Source organism: Talpa occidentalis, unplaced genomic scaffold (genome assembly GCF_014898055.3).
Source record: "Talpa occidentalis isolate TD23 unplaced genomic scaffold, MPIMG_talOcc4v2.1 talOcc4.2, whole genome shotgun sequence".
In the NCBI taxonomy this organism is placed as follows: Eukaryota; Metazoa; Chordata; class Mammalia; order Eulipotyphla; family Talpidae; genus Talpa; species Talpa occidentalis.
In genome coordinates, this window is record NW_023602073.1 from 109410599 (window position 1) to 109434358 (window position 23760).

The window sequence follows — 23760 nt, forward strand, 5'->3', positions numbered from 1 at the left end:
TTGCTTCAATTCCTTTTAGCACAATTTGTCACTTTAGCCCAGTCTGAAGTGTGATCAGCAAGTAATGGTGTTGATAACCTGCATGTACAACCTCAGGACCCGGCACAGGCCCCAGGGAACAACCATGCAGGGATGGAGTCTCCAACTACAGCTACCGTGGGCACTGAGGCTTGGAAGCAGCTACATAGCATCTACTCAGTCCTTTGTTTCCACCAGCCCTTGTGCTCTCTCTGTTCTGATGTGCAATCAGAGGATTTGATCACCATCAACTTGGAATTTCTTAGAGGCCTGATCCATCCCTGGCATATCTCCCCACTATCACAGGCAGAAAGCTCTTTGGGAAGGCTTGTCAGAGACACAGAGGTCTTCTGCAGCTGACCCACGACTCCCCAGCATCATCTGTTCAGCTGGAACATGGCTTATGGGGGATTAGTGGGTGAGGGTGTCTCATAAAGGTCAGTTAGTTTCATGGGGAGATTCCAACAACTTAACAGAAACATTCATTCAATCAGTAACTGAAAATCCATCTTGTGCTTCCGCCATATCTATAGGACTTGAAAGAGAACTTAAGCCTCACAATGCAAAGGGACCTAATAAGTGAGTGAACATTGTAAAATTCTCTTAAATTCTGCAAAACCCAGATTTTCTTTAGAGGGTTATTTTTTTAAATGGGATTATATATTTTTCCTTTTCAGTTCAATGCTTAAAAATAAGTACAAATAATATTTAATGGGAAATATCATTGAAAATACAATACTAACTTGCCCTAAACAAACTTGTATTGGCACACAGGAGGGAATAAGACTGGGAATCCTGCACTGGCTAATGCTCCCTCCTCCATCCTGTGCCGATGCTGACTGGGCTGCTACTCCTCTTCTCTGAAAATACATAAAGGCCTTTCATGTATTTGTATTTGCTGCACAACGTGTGGACATTTTTCTTTTAAACTTTCCATGAAAACTTTCTGCAAGGATGGTTAAAACCTGAGCTTGACTCTGACATTTTGTCTTCCCAAGTGATGTGGCTTGAGAACCAGGCAGTTTATTTTGTTCACATGGCCGGAGGCTGTGGCTGGCAAATACCGCGCTGTGCATCCTGATCTCCAGCCTGCAGCGGAGACAGCAGTTGCAAGGGCATCTGGGGTAACTCACCTTTCTCCACTTCTCCTTTTCCTCATTTCATTTGGTATTTAAAATATCAGCTGACATAATGCCTAATGTTTGGGGGGAGTAGTTTACTTTATGTGGGTTTTGCAAAGATGAGAATGTTATCCTGCTGGTTGGAAAAATGGGTTCTGCATGCCCTGTGGATGTCACCCAGGAATGAATCACAGGAGCACTAGGACAAGGACCTAACTCTCCTTGGGGAGAAGCCAGGAGAAAAGAATTGATCTGCTTGGAGTGCAGTTCCCACCTCCATTTTGCTAAATGGGGTTGGGTTTTATTTTGTACTTTTGCAATTTTGCTAGAATGACAAGGTATACCACAAGCCACTTGTGAATATTCATTTTGTATACTCAGCCTTCCGGACTGGGAAGCAGGATGCTTAGGAATCAAGTGTTGGATAAAAGAACCCTAAAAAGGAAAAGCAAAGGGCAGGGGAGGAGACCTGGTTCCATTTCCTCCTCCTCTTCCTTTCATGTGGTTCTGAACGAGTGCACTTGACTCTGCTGGTCTTTTGTGCAACACAAATAAAGGAACTTGGTAAACATTTACTGACTAAACAGGTGTTTCTACTGGGTTGTTGGAAAAGTCATGATGCATTTTTTTCTATGACTTTTCCAACAACCCAACGTATCATGAACTCATGCCACCTGATAAGTTCTATTTCATTTCAGAAATAGTAATCTTTTGGCAAGTTATATATACTCTAAATTCATTCTCCATAAACTGTTATAGTACATAAATTTGTAATTCAACAAGGAAATAGGTTTGATTTCTAAATGCAAAATATACAGGTTCAAGCATATGTGAATGTCTGTTACTCCTATAGTTTTCTGGCATGTGTCTTCCAGACTACTACTCAACAAAGAAAACCTCAAATCTCATTAATAAATGCCCTTACCAGGTAAATAAGATGTGGAATACTATTCAGCTATAAAAAAGATGAAATCCTGCCATTTGCAACACCATGGATTGACCAAAGATTGTGAAATAAGTCAGATAGAAAGATAAATCAGATAGAAAGATGAGTACTGTATGATTCCACTGGTATGTGAAACATAAAGAAACAAACAAGTGAATTTAAAAAACTAATGTAAACATTTAGACTATAAGACAAAGAATGTCCTTTCACATCTCCCATCTCCTACCATCTGCTTATCGAAAAAAGCTACTCAACAAAAAAGTAAACAATTTGTTCCCATCAAGCTAAACCTTCAAAAGGCAGGAAACCAATCACTAAATTAGATCTTGCAGAGGAGTTCAGCTATCACATTTGTGGTTTCCAAAGATCTCCCCTTGTCTTAGTGAAAAGACAATTTGTTCTGTCCTGGTGCTCAGAATTCAAGTCAGTAAATATTTACTGCTGACTCATTGTGTTTCGGTCTCTACAGGGCACTGCACAGCCTTGCCCCTCTCTAGCAGGGGAGATTAGATCTGGACCCAGAGGCCAGCAAAATAAGGCAGAACCCAATGTCATTAGAGAAGTGCAAACAAGGGCCTGGGGGGACAGATTGGCATCTTCTAGGGGTTCAGGGAAGCTTAAAGGCTAGCAGAGACCCTGCTGCAGGGATGACCCGTTCACAGTGAGACATTAGCCTGCCATCTCTCCTTTACCATCTCTCCAGCCCTCAAACCTCCTCTTTCTTATTTGTCTTTCCAGGTATGGCCCCTCACCCCTTCTCTGCTTCTGTAGCACCTCGACACCTTGTGGGACATTGGATCATCTTCAGAGACAACATTTAGACAGGGCAGGCAAAGTCTTAGCACAGACCCACTTGTTTTCCTGGAAACCTGTGCGAGCAGGTCTCTGCCAGCCATCATTTACTCTCAGAGTGCAGTCCCCAACCAGCAGCACTGATGTCACTTAGGCGCCTGTTAGAAATGCAGACTCCTGGGCCCCCTCCCAGCCCTACTGAGCCAGAATCTATATTTTAAACAAGATGCCCAGGTGGTTCCTGAAGACATGAACGTTTGAGAAGTGGTGGCTAAAGCTTATTTGCAACTGAGATTTTTTTTCAACAGTCAAAGCTATGGTAATGTTTCCCCATATCATCTTCTGACAGAACCACAAGTCATCAAATCCATGCCTGTGCATCAGTCTCCTTAGGATCCAGAGAGCTGCTCTACTTGCTAAAACAGAATACAGGGTTGTGGAGGCAGTAAAGAGAACTGGAGAAAATGACTTGAGATCTTGAACTGGAGCCAAGAACTCTACCTTCCATACTAAATTCAGGCAGTTGGGTAGGTCTGAAGACTGGTTTTCCCTGCACAAAGAGGAAAATCATTTGCAGAGAGTTTCCAAAGGTCTGAGGAAGAGACTTGGAAGGAGCCACTTCTCTGCTCAGATGTGAGCTCCTCTGTCTTGGTGCCCTCACCTTCACTATGGGAGGCCCCCAGCTGAAGATCCCAGGGCACCCTGTGCTCCTCTGCCCTGGGTGGTCCTTGGCCACCCCAGCCATGGCTCAACCCTGAAGGGGCCAGAGAGAACATCTTGTTCCAACCCCTCTGGGTTGCCAGAGCTCCCCCAATGGTGCTAACAAGTGGGCAGCTGCATTTACTTGTCATTAACAATGGGGGGGGGGGTTGTCACTACCAAGCAGCCAGCCCCTTCCACTCCTGAATGGCTTTGATTTTGCAAAGTTCTTTACAATGTCAGCTGCACTGGATTCCGGAGGGTGCTACCTTCCAACTGGTTATTCAACTGTCAAGTTCTCCACTTAGGCATAATGGTTTCTTCTTAAACTTTGATGTGTCTTCAAAACACCAGGGACCTGTGGTTAGAAAGCCTGGGAGGGTTGCTCTGTTTTTGCCTTTCTCGGGTGATGGCCAGACCTGACCAGAATTTGAATGGCAAGACTTTGGGTTTAATTGAATCTACTTTCAGACCACAGAGAACAAAGCCATACAACCTGCTGTCATATCATGGAACAGGAAATCATGTCTTCCCCAAATCTTCCAACTTTCTACCACAAACGACACAGTTCATTTGACAGTTCCTTATGTGTTGTAGCTTTCAATTTTCTTAACATCTGATTCAATGTCCTCTGGAAATCACAACCACACTATCTTGTTTAGGAGATACATGGTGCACATGGAGATGGGGCCTGAAATCAGGAAGACCTCACCCATCCCTCCATCACAAAAAGGCACATGTGTTTCTTGACACAATAGTGAGAAAGACTGTGACAGATGACAAACCAGTTCCTCATCTAAAGTATCAATAATTTGTTATGTTATTCTGTAAGGGAACTTTGACCAAGCAATCCTATGAAGCACCGTCACTCTAGAGCAGGCTCTCTGGTGGTGTCATTTCAGGTCCCACATTAGCCTGGAGGGAGAGACCTGCGGTCACGGGACCACTCAGAGCACATCACGCTCCCCGCTGAAGCTCTGGGACATGTGAAATGCACAACACTCAGTTCTGCAAAACCCAGGCCTGAGGAGAAATTTCTGAGGCTGGTGGATTTGGAACAACTTGTTTTTTCACAGCATCCATGGCTAGAGAAGGGATCATGGAAATAATTGAAGTCATCCCTTCCAAGCCTGTCAAGCCAGCTAAGAAGGAAACCAAGCTTCAGGTGAAGAAAAGAGCCTCAGTCAAGGGAAGAAGGGAGGCGGGCACCTCACTCCAGGAATGACCTTCCAGGAAAAGACTGGCACTTCATTCAGCATGAAGGGAAGTCAATAAAGTGAAAACCAAGTTTCCTCAATGATCACTTAAGGAAAGCTGCAGAGGGACAGGGACAGGATGTCAAAAACAAAACTATTTTAGTTTCAGTTTTGGCTGAGGTTGCAAGATAATCGATATCACACAGCAGTGAAATGAACAGGTCTTGCAAAAAAGACATGATGGAAACCAGGTTTACACCCACACATGACCACGCCCATCCAGTCTGCAAGAGACATTGAAGAGGTTAAGAAACAGGTGAACTTGAAGATGGCTTAAAGAGAGAACCGTCCAGTGTGCTCCCAGGGGCTTCCACGTACCTAGGTGAAGAGCTGCTGTTGCCTGTGGAGCTTGAGCAGCACAGTGAATTCCCATGAGAAATCTAAAAATCTGCCTGCTCTGATGGCAGAACAGGGGACTGCTGTCTACAGGGATTGGCATGCATGTCCAGAACTGTTTGGGCAAAGGACTGTGAGTGTTTCTCAGGGACCAAACGTGGGCATCAGAAGAGCAATCTGAAGTGAGATTGCCTTAGATACCTTCCTCAGGACTATCTGTCCTGTGGCACCTCTTCAGAAAGAAGCTAGAGATTTACCTTCAGATGCCTTGAGACTGTGAAAGGAATTGTAAGTGACCAGCCAGCGAACAGTTACATTTGTCTATGTTAAGTGGAGTGCAGGTGGGAGAGGGTAGGATGACCAAAGGCCCCATGATGGAACCCGCAGAATGAGAAGTGGCTCTTTATAAATACCTGCCTGAACCTGGGGACATGATGCCAAGTCACAGTGGTATTGGTCATGTGAAAGCTCTCTCACCTTCCCCCTTCCCCCACTCTGATTGTGAAGGATGTTAGCAGGATAAGAGCCTGGCCCAAGACACAAGGTTGGAGAGTAGGGTGGAGAGAATCAACTCTGCGCCCCTTTCCTGCTGCAGCAGCAGGCCTGAGTTACAAGTGGGAAACAGTCATACTTTGAGTGGAATTTAAAGTTTGATTATCACACTGACCTGAACGTATTAATTATTGGCTAGAGAATGCTATGTTACCTGAAAGGAGCCAGAAAAGTCACAAGACTTGTCCTAAATTTCATCCATGAGCAGGAAAGAAGTCATCTCACAGGATAGATGTGAAGCACGGAAGGCATGCATGATGTGGCTTTGCGATTATGTCCCATGGGGCATGGCTTATTCAACGCAGCAATGATTCAAGGGTTTGAAAACGCTGCCATTCTCAAGCCAGCCAATCTCGTTGCAGGAGTCACTAGATGATACATTGGTTTTAGAATATGTTTCTGAGTCCACCAAGGTTTGCAGAAGAGGCCAGAGGTCAAGGCTGCCAGACACAGGATGAACCTTTGCTATAAGCAAATCCACCTCCTCCCTTAACATAGGAAACTGAGACCCAGAGGGCTGGGAAGACTTCTCCAGCTCACACGTGCACAGATCAGGAAAAGCACAGGAGTGCACAGTGTCTGCCTACACTAACTGTACTTATTCAGGTGCCTTCCTCTGGAAAGGCCAGATTTCCTCCTGGTTCCCAGGTCTCAGAGAGATTGAAGTAAAATTATAGAATAGGTTCTTGACAGTATCTGAGAAAATCTGAGTTTATCCTTCCCTGTTCTCGGTTAAGATCTGGCCACTCTTATGTGTGCATGTCTTCTGTTGAGTGCTGTCAGTCTGTCTGTGAACACTACAGCAGCTGCAACTGTGTCCATTATTCATCAGTCACTCCATTCCTCAGAAAATTCTCTAAGTTCATGTATTTGTCTTCTCCCAAGACAAGTTCTGACAGGGTGCTTGGTACAGAGGAGGGTTCAGCAAATGCTTGCAGAATGACATAATAACTCGAGTCCAGTTTCACTGTCAGTGCACTTTATATATGAACAACACCCTTCCAGAAAAAGAAAAAGACCACATTTCTGCTCATGTTTGGGGAGCTGGCATCCAGAACCTGGAGACATATTTAACTCTTTGCAAATCTAGAACTCGGGCTGCGAAGTGGGGAGAAAGCACCTCCTATTGGCAACTTGCCCTTGGGGCAGACAACACTGTGACCGGTTTGCCCAAGTGGACTCGCTGCCCTTACAGGGGCCACTCCCCAAGCTGTGCTATTCTGGGGCTGGTGCTATGAAAGGTCATTCTGTGATGAGAGAGAAACTAATTCTCACTGGAAGACATATTTGATTTATGATCCAGTCAAATCCCTGCAATAATAGACACCCCCTTATACATTTTATTGACATGTGTAAGCATTTGAAGACCTTAGACAGGAACAATATATTTAGCTTTTGTTTCTTCAGAACTTCTTAGTTCCTTAGTACAACAGTCCTTCAGCTACTCAGTAATGATGAATCAATGCTCAAGACTCTCAGTTGGAGGAAAGTGAAGAAAATCACTCATTATATGCAACGTGGTCTTATTGTCTAAAATCTGATGACATAAGCCTAAAAACTATAATGGAGCAACCTCTCCCCACTGCAGCCTGGGCCTCCAGCAGAAGAGCTCCCAAGAGCGGCCATGGTTCCCTGGGCAACAGCCTCGCTGCCCTGGGTGAGCAGGAGCACCTGGAACCATTTGGCAGCAGGGGGGATGGGAGGCCTACCTGACTCCTTCCTGCCTTCTTCATTCTCCTGGGCTTCCCGCGAGGCACTGGAGCCCCTGGGGATGGGCTGGTGGCTGAAGAGGTCGTCACACAGGAGGCTCCGGCACAGCTTGGTGAGGAAGCGGAGCACATACCCGACGCTGTTCACCACGGGCAGAGTCCGCAGGTGCTGTTTCCCGTCAAAGGAGGCTGACACTGGAAAACCAGAGACAACAACTCAGAGTGTGGCCCTGGAGAAAGCACAGCCCATCAGCCCGGGGGAAGAGGTTTTTGTTTGTTTGCTTTTTTTGTTTCTTTTTAGTCAGGCTTTATTTGAATTTTACCCTTTTTTTCCCCACCAATGTCCTGTTTCTGTTCCAGTATCTCATCCAGGAGGCGGCATTGGGCTTAGCGCTTACATCCCCTTAGGTACCTCTGGTCTGTGACAGTTTCTCAGACCTTCCATGTATTTCATGACCTTGACTGTGTTGAAGAGGACTAGTCAGGTGTTTTGTAAAACATCCCAAATCTTGGGTTCGTCTGAGTTCTTCTCATCATTTGATGGGGGTGGTGGGGGAGGCAGGTGAAATGCCCTTCTCATTACATGAAATGGGGGGTGCCTGCTGTCTACACTCACTGCCAGGCCAAGATTGCGCTCACCACATGCCTCCACTATAGTTCTCTGTACTTTATCCCTTGGAAACCAGTCACTAGGTCCTGCCCACACCCAAGGGCAGTGGGGGGATTAAGTTTCACCTCCTGGAGAGGGAAGAGTCTACTTATCATTTGGAATTCTTCTCTAAGGAAAACTGTCCCTTCTAATCCATTTATTTATCTTTTCAATCTTCAATCATGTATTAATATCTGCATGGACTCAGTGTATTTATTTTCTCTGTGGGTTATCCGAAACTATGTTACTTACTTTGTGCACAAATTGTTTAACCCTTCATCTTTATTTTTTTTTATAGAACTGTCTGTAATTCTTTATTTTTTTTAGCTTCTGAAGAATTCTTTTTTTTAATTTAAATTTTATTTTTATATTCCCCATACAATTACAACCCCTTTATTTTTACCCCAAGCCCTCCTTTTCCCGCCCCCCAGCCCCCTAACCCTTCATCTTTAGAAGCTTTCAGGTGAGTGCCTGTTTCCCCTGGGAAATGCTTTCTCGCTCTGTTTTTTTTTTTTTTTAAAGATTTATTTTTATTTTATTTATACAAGCACTGGGTAGTCAGAAGCACAGAAGGGTGAGAGAATTCACCAGAGCCAGAGCAGGGAGCAGAACAGGCAGACTGACAGTACACTGCTGAGGGGAGCAGCGGGCGGCAGGAGAGGTCTGTGCGCCACGTGGGACCCTCGCCGGTGGCCGGGGATAGAACCTGCGCTGCAGAGGCTGCGGGCAGCTTCACAGCCCAGCGCTCAACTGCTGCACCACCGGGGAGACCCTCTCTCTCTGTTTTTTTAAAGCAACTCTTTGTTTACTAAAACTTCAGTATGCTCCAGGTTCATCCTGCATTCCCCCTGCCCCAGTGCTAAAATCAGCCATTTCTCCCAACAGCCCTGGGCCCTTTCATTGAGGAATGATATTTAGAAACAAAGATTTGGGCACTGGATGTGCTCATCACTGCTCAGCTGTCAGCGGTCCTGGGTCCTTTCAGCAGCAGGGTTAAGGAAGGTGTGTATGTGTGCCCACGACCCCGCAGCTCTCTTCACAGCCCGCTCTGGCCTGTGGAGCTTGCATACCAGCTCCAGCGTGAGGCACAGACAAGGAGGTGCCAAGAAGGACGTTCTGCTCCCACCAGCCCTGCGCCACGTGACAGCAACACCTAAACAGAGACAGACACTTCTCCATCTCGCCTCCCAAAGACCAGCAGATGGAAGGCTGGGGCAGGGGAGGCCAGAGCTACTTTTGATAGAATTTTTTTAATACCCATCTTTATTAGAATCAAAAGAATCCATTTATTTTGTGTAGCCCTTTATAATTTGACAAGGACTTTCATATCCATCACCCCATTGACACTTGAGGGCAGTGGACTAAATGAGTATCACCCCATGTTACGGACGAGGAAGGGAGGAGGGCCCTGGAGTAGTTTCTTCACTTAGGTGGTCTCTAAGTGGACTTGCCTGTTATTTTTACACCCCAGACGCTCTGTTCGGGAGAGACAACCAAAGCAGGGATTCTCACTAAGAGGGTCCTCCTGGCCACTCAGAGATGCTCTTGAAATTCTCTCTTAGCTGTAGGCACTGCTGCTTGCCTTCAACACCTTAGAAGACCGGATGAGATGAAAACGGAGCCCTCAGCAGAAGGGCCTGGGGCATCAGTGGGCATACATTCCCAGAGGTAGCTGGAAGAGCACCTCTGTGGGAGAGGACGTGGAATTCAGGGGATCATAAAGTCTACCCCTTTGGGAGTGTGAGGCTAAGGCAAAGCATCCCTCCAGGTGTGCCAGGGGTGGGTTATGGGATCCTGGCCCAAAGCCAAGTCACAGCAGCCTGGTTCTGTGGACCATTGAGCCACCATTTTCTACGTGTTGTGCCATGAGAGTGTTCGGAAGATTGCACTAAGGATCAGGTTCCAGGTGGTGGGTTAAAGGGGCTGGCAGTATCTCTTGAGCCTGTCCCTATGCCACCGTGATGCTGTCACAGCCTTGTGGAGTTTCTGTATCACCATCAGTCTCAGCAAAGACCGGCTTGGCACTTGGCAGGCTCAAGGTGGTGGCCTGAGCAGCCCCTGGTGCTACTGTATTCTCCAGGACACTAAGACCAACTGCTCAGGTCTGGCTGTCCTAGGAATCCCTCAGCCAAAGGACACTTGGCAAGGCTCTCCCCTCTCCTGCATTGGTGCCAGGCACTGAAGGACCTCCTCCCCGGCGCCAAGGCCCCTGAGGCCACAGAAAGAGATTGAGGAAAGCAAGGAAAATGGAAAAGAAAGGAGCAAGGGTCAGCTCTTCCTGTTTAGGGGTCAAGGGCGGTAAAGAACCTGGTCAGAGGGATTTGATCAAGAGGCTGGGCACCCAGCACAGGAAAAGCTTTCTCATAGTGTAACAGGGTGGTTTCCAGGAAGAGGGGGAGGTTCCAGGTTTCCTGCCCCATCTAAAAGGAGGGTGATGCTGAGCAGAGAGAGAAGAAGCTGCAGAGGAGACTGAGGAAGGAAGGAAGCAGGATGGAGCCAGAAGGAGACCTGGAGGAGGCGCATGGAGCAGAGAGACATGTGAAGAAACTGCACTTGCCTTTTGGTCGTGGACTGGGTGACACAGATGTGGGTGAGAGGCCCGTGGGGAGGTGACCATGGCGATTTTTGTCTTGCTTTTGATTTTGTTCTTTTCCCTCCAGACTTGTCTCGTTGTTTCTGATCTTTTTCTGTGGGTCCCACTGGAAGATGCTTTAGACCTGTGGCAGGCTTTGGGGCCTTGCTCTGGGCCAGTCCTATTTGGATTAACTTTTACCCACGAGGGGACGGGTAACTTTGGGTACTTGATTTAGAAACTTTATTTTTTGCCTTTCTGTATTGTTTCCTAATTGTATTAAAGTTCCTTCCCATTAAAGTCTCATATGTTTTGTGTTGATGCGGCGGATGGCAGAACCTGTTTGGAGCAGGCAGGTTTGTGGGGTCTAGGGTGCCCCTCTTCCTGTCCTGTAACAGTAGCACCATACGCATCTTGAGTCCTGCTATTTAGCAAGGAAAAGGACAAGGCCTTTGACCTCGGGGGCAGCCCAGGATCAAGAACATAGCTCTGAGACAGAAACCAGAAGAGCAGCCAACGGCCTGTCAACAGGCTTCCCCTCCTGCCTCCTCCTGGTGTAGTGCTTCCTCCTCCTGCCTCTGCTCACATCTGCTCAAGTTTCTTAAAAGTTACCCTGGGTCAGAAACATGCACCAGACCTTGTCAAATTTCTTTTAATCAATTACCAGCAAGTCAGATCCAGCTTCCTGCTAAAAGGGAGCTCCAGAAAGCAGGCTGGATCAATCCGAATGCAGGAAGCAGTGTTGGACCCCCTCCCCACCCTCAAGCCCTGGGGACCTAGAGTTAAATGCAATGCCCCTGCTTAGGTTTTTCACGAGGAAGTTGCAAGAGACTCCCCATCCCCCCAGTCCTTTCTTAGGAGATAACAGTCACCAGCACCACCCACTGCTGGGGAACATCTCTCTTCTCCATGGTGATATGGAGGTTGTGTCCTGATGCTGGACCAGAAAAGACGCCAGGCTGTCTCCTTGGAGTCAAGGCGTCTTGCAAAGACTCTTAAAGGTAGGTAGCGACAATCTGTGTGTAGGGAGCCTCCCCTAAGACAGAAAGAGACTGCAGGCAAACATTCAGAGGCAGAGCTCCCAGTTCTGCCTCTCACTTATGATGGCAACTTCTGCTCCTTATGGAAACTGTTGTGTTGGGGCTGACACTAGAGGAGGACAATGACACTAACAGAAGCAATTTCTCCGATTCTGAAGCTCTTGTTTAAAGCAAAAAATCTGCCAGGAGACGTGGGTTTGAGAACAGGAGATTTCCCCACTGCCTGACATGGTGATAAGTGCTATGAGAAAGGAGTGGCATAGAGGACAGGAGAGAGTGACAAGGGTTGATATTTCAGACAGGGTGATCAGGGTCAAGATCAAGAGCGCTTTGATAAGGAGCTATTGAAACCTAAAGGAAATCTAGGAAGAAGTCATGTCAATAGCTGGAGGAAGTATAATCCAGAAAGAGAACAGCAGGTGCAAAGATCCTGAGCTGGAGCATGACTAGAAGACGCATGAAGAACAGCAAGGAGACCACCATGGCCAGAGCAGCAGGGGGACCCAGGACAAGTGACCATGAGATCAAGAGAGAGCCAAGGTCAGGTCAGGGCACACAGGGCCTTGCAAGGACTTGAATTTTTATTCAGAGTGACATGGGAGACATTGAGGGTCTAGGTTAAAGAGGCATGAACTGATTTAAGTTTTTAAAGAACCAGTTGCTATAGTTCTTTAGTTGCTATGGAGTCAGGGTGTGGAGTCAGTTGTCTAGTCTTCTGGTTCAGGTCTGGAAGCATCTTCTCCTCAAGGCCTAACAGCACTGGAGCTGGTACAGCTGACAGAGGACCCACCCTGACCACAGCAACTCTGCCCCAAGCCTACTAAGTATGATGGCTCTGCTCTTTGGAGAGCCATCCTCACACCTCACACAACCTGCCCAGGACCTTACCTGACACCATCTCTCCCCCGTAGCCCTGATTGACCAGGGAGAAGACCAGCTTCTGCTGGTGAGCACAGTCGATGCAAGCTTGCACTGCCTGCTGCAGGACCGCTGATGGCCTCTCGGGCCCGAAGTGCTCAGGGAGCTGCTGCACCTTCCTCCTCTCCAAGTATGGCCCCGCATTGGCCTGCTTGTTGATGTAGAGGCAGACTGTGGAGACAGAGACCCACAGACCCCCAGCATTGATGCACATCAGGCCCGGGGGCAGCAACTGTGCACTGGGGGGATGCCTCAGCCATGCCCTCTTGGCGCTGATCTTGGGAAATCCAAAAAGTGCAAAACTGGGACTGATTTTCCCAAAATTAAGAAGAGGGAAAAGATACAGTCATCCCAACTAGTAGGACAAGAGGGTCACCCATCTGGGAACAGATGGACAGGTAGGCCCCTCCTGATGCACTCAAATGTGAATTGTAGATAATTATGGAGGCCTATGTGGGCCATGTGTGTAAATGCAATTCCATGCTGAGCATGGGCACAGAGTTTTCCCCTCCTCCATAGGAGCTGTTAAGCTATGCTTAAGGTTTGCCATTTTTTTGTTTACCTTAGTGAATAGAAAAAAATCAATATGATACTGTATCATTTGCCTGTGAGAGAGTAGCATTTTTGGTTGGTGGATGCCCCGTGAGAGAAAGTGGGCCATGATGATACTGTATATATAGATACTGATACTATATATTCAATGAAGTTCTAAAGAGAATGCTATTTATAACACCAGAGAAAATAAACACTCATCAGCCCACTTAGGTGAGCCCAACCAAAGGTCCCCACACTTTTAAAGTAATATATCCCATCATTAAAACATTTTTGAGCATGTGCCTGAAATGTGTTTGCCTGTAGCTTATGTACATTCTTGTCTGTATTAATGTATTGTGTGCATTTTAAAACACATCCAAGTAATAGAAATTTTGTAAGGATGAGATAAAAATAAATATTAATAAATGTCATATTTTCTCCCATACATTTAGGACTCCTCTTAGATCTTCCCTGTCCCAACCCCAGAGTATTAGCATGTTACCTTGCAGACCAATAGAGCAAAGGTGTGCTGAAGAGACTTAAAGAGGAGACCAGGATTTTGGAAAGATTAAACAGTAACAACAAAGGTGAAGAAAATTAGTTTTTACTGCGCACCTATTATATTCCTGGCACTTTACATATTTCATGTGATTTGATGCTCAAGACAAATCTGGGAATTAAATATTATTATTTTACTAATGAAGAGACTGAATTTAAAGTAATTAGATGGCTGCATGTGAAGCTGACAATTAGTGATGCAACTGGGATTCAGACATGATGTTGAGGCCTGTGCTCTTCACTTGAGTAGATGGCTTCTCTTCTCATTCCAGATGACTAAGAAACATCTAATTCCTAAGGGACCCTCATGCCAGGCACTGTGATAGGTCCTACAGAGAAAATGGTCAAATAAATCAAGGTGGCTCCTGGCTTCCCAGAGCTAGAATGTGAGGAGCACCTACTCAGGGAATCACAGAACTGGTGGAGACTGGCTGTGAGAAGCACTGGGTGGAGCTGTGAGACCCCTTGGGGGCCTGGCCGGACTGTTGGCCAGTGTTCTGGAGGGAGGGATGCCTGAGATACAAGGAAGGCATGGGGTGACCAGAGGCCAGATCATCCCAGATGAGGGGTGGGTATATGCTAAGACCTTGTGGTGGCCCCAGCGACTAACAGCCGAGCAGTGGGCTGGATCATGGGGAGACAGAGCCTGTGGGGCCTTGTTGCCCATATTAACACCTTTGGTTTGTTTGGTCTTTATCTAAGAGTCATGGGGGGAACTGAAGGGATTTAAGTGAAATAGGAGTGGGAGGTGGGGTAGGATGAAGGGAAACTCTGTGTGTGTGTGTGTGTGTGTGTGTGTGTGAGAGAGAGAGAGAGAGCAAGCGGAGCATCTGATCGCTGTTTCTCTTATGATGGCATTTTTGGTTGGTGGATGCCCCGTGAGAGAGAGTGGGCCAATGCTACTCAGATTGGATGTGAGGACACCAAATGGGACTAAAGGAGGTTAGCACCCCTGGAAGTTAAAACCCAGGGATGGGAACTCTTTAAGGTGTGTAGGTTCACTGTTGGTGCAAAAAACCCTGGCTCCGAAATGAAAAATTTGGGCCAAAGAAACCAGATTCTGGTCCCACCCCAGAGCCACCAGCCGAACCCAAAATACATTGAAAATCAAGTTTCAAATAATCCAAGTTGTGAGACACTTAACTTCATATTCTCAAGATAATCTGATTGTCTAATGTGCTGTTGAGCTAATACACTAACTGCTTCCTTAAAGCTGTCCCCATGGCAGTGCTCTAGTTCACAGAGCAATGGTTACATGGTGGGCAGCCCATCACAGACTCCACATTCATCCTGCTGACCTACCTTTGAGGGCCTGTGGGACAACCAGGTTGGGGATGGTGGCTGCGTCCTGAGGGATGTTGCTGAGGTCGGGTTCCGGCCTGCTCCGTGGAGGTGAGAGGGCTAAGGGAGTCATGAGAACCCGAGACTTGAGCTGAAAGAGAGAGCCCATTTGGTCAAAGAAAATCTGGAAATGCTCTAGTTGTTTTAACTACCACCACTGTGTAGTACAGTTTGTGAGGATATTTATACCTCCTATGTCAGGCAAGGACTTAATATCCAAAAATATACAAAGAACTCATAAAGCTCAACAATAAAAAAACAAACAGCTGTTAAAAAATGGGTGGAGACTTTGAACAGACACTTCTCCAAAGAAGGCTCGCAGATCACCAATAGCCACATGAAAGGATGCTCATCATCTCTTATTATCAGGGAGATGCAAATCAAACCACAATGAGATACCACTTCACACCTTTGAGAATGACTATTTTCCAGAAGGCAAGAAAAGTTGAGAAGGATATGAAGAGAAGGGAACCCTTGTACACCATTAGTGGGAATGTGGATTGGTGCAGCCATTACGGAAAGCAGCCTGGAGAACTCTCAAAAAATAAAAAGCAGAAATTCCATGTGATCCAATTACCCCACTTCTCAATATTTCTCCTGAAATACAAAAAAACACTAATTTGAAAATATATATGCATCCCCATTTTTAGTGTGGCATTATTTACAATAGCCAAGAGTGAAAAAAAACATGTAAGTGCCCACTGACAAAATGTTGGATAAAGAATATGTGGTGTATACATAGGCAACAGAATACTGTCTAGCTATATTTTAAAAAAATTAAATCCTGCCATTTGCAACAATATGGGAGGATCTAGCAGGCATTATGTTTAGTGAAAGACAGAGGAAGAAAAATACCATATGATTTCACTCATTTGAGGTATAAAAGTAAACAACTGGATGAACTAGATAAAACAAAAATAAACTTTTAGACTATAAGACCAATTAGTGGCTATAAGAAGGGAAGTGAGGAAGGGTGGGTAAATCAGGTAGAAGGGGCTGATCTCATGGTGATCTAATGGCATACTTTTAGTAGTAGACTTCATGTACTATATATACCATGTTGATTTTTAATGATGCACACACGAAATTTGTATTTGAATTTGTATTTGTATTTGAAACATTCTAATGCAATGTTACTCAATAAAAATGCATGAATTAAATAAGTAAATGAAAAGTTGCAAGTGTTGGCAAGGAGGGGGAAAAATTGGAACCTTTGTGCACTGTTGGTAGGAATGTGAAATGGTAGAGCCACTATGGCAAAAAGTGTGATGGCCCCTCAAGAAAATGAAAAACAATCTACCTTCATGCAAAAGAATGGAAAGCATGGTCTCCAAGAGATATTTCTACAGTCATGTTTATGGCAATATTATTCACAATAGTCACTGTCAGAGCAACCACAATATCCATTAACAGATAAATGGATCAACAAAATGTGGTGTGAAAATTCAAAGAAATATGCAGCCTTCAAAAGGAAGGGAATTCTGACATGTGCTGCAACACGGACCAAACTTGAGGACATTATGCTAAGTAAAATTAAGCCAGTCACACAATACCCAATACTTATATGAGGTATCAAGTGTAGTCAAATTCATAGAAACAGAAAGTAGAATGGTGGTTGCCTTGGTCTGGGGCAGGGGGAACCGGAAGTTGTTTTCAATAGGTATAGAGTTTCGATTGTGCAAGGCAAGAAAGTTCTGGCCATTGTTTGCACAAGAATGTGAATATAATTAACACTAGAGAACAGTACATTTATCAGTGGTTATGACTGTCAATTTTGTGCTATGTTTTTCTTTTTCTTTTTTTAAAGATTTATTTATTTATGCATACAAGGGCTGGGGCACAGGCCAGAGGTGTGGGAGGTGAGAGGATTCACCAGAGACAGAGTGGGGAACAGAACAGGCAGACGGACTGAAATACACCGCTGAGGGGAGCAGCGGGCCAGACAGGAGAGGTCTTTTGTGCCATGTGGGCATCTCCCTGGCTGGGGATCGAACTCCTGCTGCAGAGGCTGCAGATAGCTTCATAGGTTGCATTTTAACCCCTTGCGCCACCAGGGAGGCCCTGTGCTATGTTTTTCTTAACCATAAATAATTTTTTGCTTGTTTTTAAAGGGTTTATTTAGCTTTTGATATGGGAGAAATGACAGTGTTTTAATGCTGGTAGGAATAACCCAGTAAAGAGGAAAAAATTGTTGACATAGGGAGATTATGGAGACCTTTGTCTAGGAGGACTTTGATAGGTGAGAGGGGATGAGATTTAGTGACTAAGGGAGACTTGCATTGGAGAACATCAACTTTTCATCTGTTGCCTTAAGAAGGAAGGGGGACTATAGGGATCCAGATCTGCGGTAGGAGGATGGTGGGGAGCAGGTGGCAGCTTACGAAAGGCCTTTTCTGATGGTTTCTACTCTCTCAGTAATACAAGAAGTTGAGTGTACAGATGGAGGAGGAAGGTGTGTTAAGGACCTAGCAGGACGAGACAAGCAGGGGATGATGGGATGTGACGACTGAGTAGCATGGAGGATGATTGCTCACTACTTTAATATTGACCAGGGAGGAGTCTGCCCATTGAACCTCTCTCCAATGAAGTAAAATAATCTTAATTGCATGTTACCATGGCCCATTATTTCTGCCCAGATGAAGTAATTAAAGGGACTCAAAGAAGTCAGCTGGCTGCAGGAAAAACCCTTCTGTATTTGCCCACCTCTAAAACAACTATTGGAAGTTTGAACAAAGAAGACATCTCATGCAACTGTGGATGGCATATTGACTTTTAAAAAACATCATTTGATTTGAAAATAAACTATCAGCAGGCATATCCTTTGAGTTCACATTCTGAAATTTCTATCTCATTGTTAAATGTAGAAAATCAAAAGTAACCCAGTCTAGAAGAGGAACTCACCTGTGATTTTAGAGAGGTCTTAAAACAGATTGAGTTGCCTGATAGCAGTGTCTCTGGGGTGTGGTGTGGGGCCCTCTCTGCTTGTGTCCCTCACCGTGTGCATGGAGGGGCTCCCAGGGGCCCCAACCTATCCAGCTATTCTCTGTCAGGGCATATGGCTTTCTCATTGCTGGGTTTTAAAAAAATATATATATATTTGTGTTTGTTTTTTTTTTTTAATTGGATGACACAGAACACTCATGTCTTGGTTTCTAATACAATTCCTCAATAAAAGGACAGAGCTCCTTAAAGAAATGGCTGTTTCTGGAGTAGAGCAGGGAATATACAAGATGAGGCTGGAGCATTTTTTGTCAGAAACACACACAGATACACAAGTTGGGTAGGTCATAGGGATTTAGGAGTCAACCGAAAGAGCTTCCGATGGTTAAATATGGATTAATCTGAGCAAGAAATTAAAAATGGAAAAAAATGATAATGAATTATAAGTATACTATAAACATCCCTGACTCCAAACTGACACAGATGACTAAGTAAAAACCTGGGGAAAACTGAATACATCTCCTATGCACACAAACTCCAATCACATCCAAAGTATTGTCGAGCGTAACTCCTCACTCCTTATGTGCGGGCTGCACATAGTGACTTCCATCCAAAGAGAACAGTATGGAGATAGAGACAAAGCAGCTTCCAGGGGAGAGACCTGACAACACCACGGCTGTGTGGCCAGGGTGGCCGTCCACAGTCATGAGCCACGTCAGCGGTAAACACCCGCTAGTGTTATAGGGCAGCCCCGATAAAAAACGGGTTCCTGGCTGTGGGTCCTCACCCGTGTGCTTACAAGGGACTTATTAATACGCCACTGCAGGCACACACAAAAGGTTAATAAAAGGTTTATTTATAAGGGAAAGGGAATTAAGGAAATGTACAACTCAGGGAGAAAATAGGTAAATAAAGTCTTTAATGCGTCCTACCCGATCCGCCGACCTGGAAACCCAAAGGCACTCTCAGAGCTGGCCGGTCACTGCGAGCTGGCAGAGAGCCAAAATGGGGGACCCCTCCAAAGCCCACGTGTCTGGCTTTATACCAACCTGGCTGCTTAACCCACCCTCAGGTCCCAGCCACCTTCCCTTTGGTGGTGATGGGATTTGGAGTTCCCAGTGTCTTTGGCTTTGGCCTGGGGTGGGGGTGGAGTCCACAAAGCCTGTATGGAATTAGCTTTAGGACATCCTTTTCCCCCTAACAATAGGACAAGTTGGAAATGGCACTTCACCTTTGACAACTCCTCCCCAAAATGGATAACCCCAGTCTAATCAAGAGAAAACATCAGACAAACCCAAATCGCAGCATGTCTTACAAAATACTTGACCAATGCTCTCCTAAACTGCCAACATCAGGAAAACAAGGGAAGTCTGGAAACATTCACAGCTAGAACTGTCTACAGAAACATGACGACACATAACACGGTGTCATAGAAGGATCCTGGACAGAACAGGGAAAAACGAATAAAGTATGACTAAAATATATAGACATTATTTAATAATCATATGTTATTATTGGTTCACTAGTTGAGACAAATGAACCAACCATAGTAATGTAGATGTGTAGGGGAAGCTGGGTGTTGGTATATGAGCATTTTCTAGTCTATCTTTGCCACTCTTCTGCAAATCTAAATCTATTCTAAAATATAGCTTAATTTAAAAATATCAAAAACAGGGCCTCCCCAGTGGCACAGCAGTTGAGCGCTGGGTTGCAAAGCTGCCCGCAGCCTCTGCAGCGCCAGTTCGATCCCCGGCTGCTCCCCGGCCACCCGAGGAGGGTCCCACATGGCGCGCAGACCTCTCCTGCCGCCTGCTGCTCCCCTCAGCAGTGTACTTCGGTCCTTCTGCCTGCTCTGCTCCCCGCTCTGGCTCTGGTGAATTCTCTCACCCTCCTGCGCTTCTGACTGTACCCAGTGCTTGTATAAATAAATAAAAAATAAAATAAATCTTAAAAAATATATATATATCAAAAACAGGATCTGGCTGAATAAAGTGGGTAAAATGGAGAGAGAGGCGGGAGGAGAGGCCTCTTTCTTGACAGCGTAAGACTGGAGGATTTACAGCCCACCCTGTCTTGCTCTGACACACAAGACCTAGTCATCAGCCTTCAAAGGCAACACCCCGGTACAGATGCTGGTAACTTTGGCGCCTTTATCTGAAATTCAAAACCTCAATCAAATGGTGTGACAGCTCCTCTTCCAGGGCGTAGTTGCTAGTGTTGCTGGAGGGGCAGTTTCGCCTTGTTAAAGGATCTTGGGATGAAGCTAAAGCGTAGAGGGTAGGCCCCTGCCAGCTGGAGTCTCCACCAAAGGAGGCTGGGGAATCTGGGATCAGCCCATCTTTCTTTTCCATTTACAGAGCCAGAATCAGGGCCCGGAGAATTTCTTGCTCAGCTGTCTTTCAGGGGGACACCTTCTCTAAGACAGTGGCTTGAGAATCAGCGGGGAAAGTTGGGAGTGAATTTGTTTACAAACTGAGATGTGTGGTGTAGGGGGATACTAAAGGAAAAAAAGGTCAGTTGATGTAAAAATTCAAGTACTTTTCTAGAAATATGCAGTGTGGCAGAAACAGAACTAACTAAACAGTGTTTGACTGACAGACAGCCAGCGCTTGGGGCAGGGAGGCTGGAGGATGCGGCCGGGGGAGTGTGAGGATGTGCACAGACTGCCTGCACATCAGCAGAGGATGAAGCAAAAAGGCAAAAATGAAAAATAAGTTTGGGGTGGCAGTGGACACCTACAACAGAACACTAGCTTTTGTAGCTTTGGATTCAAAGCTTGGCTCTGTTACTCACTAACCCTGTCCTAAATTATCTCATTACTTATGCTTTTTAGAACCTGCCTTCAACTATAAGGGAACATTTAGCATGGGGCTACTGCAAAGTGAGAACTCAATGAATGTTAATTATCATTATTGCTGTTACTGTTATTGTTATAAGAAATTCCAGAAATGCAAATAAGTTCCATGTTTCTTGTTCATGCAGTAAGACAGGAAGGAGAAACTGCCCATCTTCCCTAGGACTCATCTACACTTCCTACACTTATCACTTGGGTCCACAAGTCTTTGCAAATTGGTTTCATTCACTTACCTCACTCCTCACACATCCGCATACCTCGAAGCAGCATGCTCTGAATGTCTCCTGTAATGTTCCCTAAGAATTGCCTAAGTAGGAGCTGCCCTTTCCGGCTTGTATCATTTCAGCTAAGTCTAAAAAGGGAAAAATCATTCATTGCATTAGGCAGTCCTTTACTCAGCACATACTTACTAAGCACCTACTGTGTACCAGGAGCTGTTCTAGATGCTGAGGATGGAACTGTGAACAGCCATTCTCAATGAGCCAACATCATAACAGTAGTATACAAACATACAACAAGAATGTCAAAATGTGTAAGTAGCCACAAGAAACAAAGTGTGATGATAAAATAAAAAGAGACCAGGTAGCTAGGATAGGCTGATTGAAAGGTGTCACTTCAGGATCTGAAGAGAAAAGGAAGCTATGACAAACCTCCTAAACCTTGGTTTCTTTGAGGAACCAGGAAGCCAGAGTGGCTGGAATTGTGGCAAGAGGAAAAAAGATGCAAGATGAGGTTAGCTAGTGTTGTCAAGGATGATCATGAGGACTTTCTAGATCAGTCTTATAGGTTGAATTGTGTTCCGCAAAAAGATATGTTCAAGTTCTAATCTTTTTTTAAAAAAGATTTATTTATTTATGCATACAAGAATTGGGGTACAGGCCAGAGGTGTGGGGGGTGAGAGGACTCACCAGAGACAGAGTAGGGAACAGAACAGGCAGACTGACGAAATACACTGCTGAGGGGAGCAGCGGGTGAGACAGGAGAGGTCTGCTGCACCATGTGAATTGCTCCCTGGCCAGTAGGGGATAAAACTCATGCCACAGTGGCTGTGGACAGCTTCACAGTGCTGTGCTTAACCTCGTGCGCCACCAGGGAGGCCCCTCAGGTTCTAACTTTAACAGTAGAGCAACACCAGGGATTGTCAGCAACCTATACAAGCTAGGACAAGGCCAGGAAGAGCCTCCCCTGGAGCCTTCAGAGAGGCTGTGGCCCTGCCGACACCTTGACTTTGGGCATCTACCCTTCAGACTGTTGTTTTAAGGAATCCAGTTGTGGTACTTTGTTAGAGTAGTATTTATTAAATAATGTCATGTTAAGGAGTTTGGATTTTATTCTAAGAGTTTTGGAATCAATTAGAAGATTTCAAGCAGAGAAAGACACAACCCAGTTTTTGCATAATGAAAACAAAGATGGCTGTTGTAGAAAGAACGAATGGCGGAGGAGCCCCATGGAGAAGTGGAGGTTGTTATATGACCCAGGTGAGAGACACTGGTGACTGGATGGGGCGGAAATAGTGGCGGTAGAAATAACTGGTTGCTTTCAGGGTGTACTTTGGAGGTAGGATTAAAGTGGAAAGTGGTAGAATTAAAAGATAATTTCTAGATTGGTTCACATAACCTTTGTTTTGATAGTGTATTTTTTATTACTTTCATCTGAAAACATTTGCATTTTACTTGTGGCTGATGTAGTTAACTTTGGATGAGCAATAATACTGATTTTCCTCTTAAGGTTTCTAAACATTCTCCCTCTAATACTCAAGCAGTAAACCCTCAGAACGGGAAAGGAAAAGCTCTGTGTGGAACTTATGGAAGGAGACACGGAGCGAAAGAGAGCACCATTATTCCTTGCCTGGGAAATAACTCTAGGAACTGGCATGATGGCAGCGGTCAAATACACACTGTCAGACACACTGCAAGGGAGTGGCCAGAGCACAGGCCTCAGGTCTGGGTTCTATCCTTGCTTCTGCTGCCAACGCACATGGGACTCGAGCCACTCACTCAGTGCCCCTGAGCTTTCTCCTCCAAAGCCATTAAATCAGGTAGAGTTGTGCTTTCTAAATTATCTTCCATCCCATAGTGTTCTTCATATTCCTTGCATTAGAGTACTTTCATAAACATCAAGGACTTGGTGTCAGTGTTGTGTTTTAAAGTTAATTAGAAGAAATGTGGCATCCCAGATTTTCTTGCAGTTCTGTTCCTAAGAATATAGAAAAATAAATTATCTGGATCATCTGATAACAACTACAAATGATGGGTAAGATGAAAGAATAATACAAGGATGGAGGAGCTGATACTTCATGAAGAATGATCAGGTCAAAAATATAGCGAAAACCTAAACCTTGGGAACTTTTCTCTGGAACACAGGGTTCAACCTGGGCTCACAGGGCTACACCTCAGGGTAAGAGTGAACAATCTGTAACTCTTGTCCTGCCCAATCCCCATCTACACATGACTATAAGGAAAGTTGCCTTGACACTTAGGGAGAGCATGTGCAGAATCCCTCAGAAGATATTACAATAAGCCAGATTTGCATATCTGGCTTGCAAATCACACAGATTTGCAGCCCAATTCACAGAACTAAGGTGATAAAAAAAAAAACCTCAGGTAATGAATTTAATTTAAAAATTACTCAATCTGACGGTGACTTCCAAGTATGCAGAAAAGCAAACACAAATCATCTCTGGAGAAATGTCTTAAAGAAGTCCCAAAAGTAATTTTTCAAGGTTAATAAATAACACAGTCCAAAATACCCAAGCACACAAGGAAACAAGGAGCCAGAACAAGATAAGTGATAAAATTCCACAAATACATAAGCTACTTCTATTATCTGACTTAGCTTATAAAAATAACTATGATGCTAAGTATAAAGATATACCATGTAGGGCCTCCCCGGTGGCGCAGCGGTTGAGCGCTGGGTTGCGAAGCT

General features: G+C 45.2%; 1 protein-coding gene across 1 annotated transcript in view; it reads right to left on the bottom strand.

Annotated features, from left to right (window-relative positions):
- SCML4 (Scm polycomb group protein like 4) overlaps window positions 1–23760 on the bottom strand; it is a 95721-nt gene that overhangs the window by 24898 nt on the left and 47063 nt on the right. Inside the window, exons 3-5 of the mRNA XM_037520176.1 lie at window positions 15003–15132; window positions 12579–12779; window positions 7430–7624 (exon numbers count right to left, since the gene is read on the bottom strand). Of these exons, the coding sequence (XP_037376073.1) occupies window positions 7430–7624; window positions 12579–12779; window positions 15003–15132 (526 nt within the window). The remainder of the gene's footprint in view (window positions 1–7429; window positions 7625–12578; window positions 12780–15002; window positions 15133–23760) is intronic.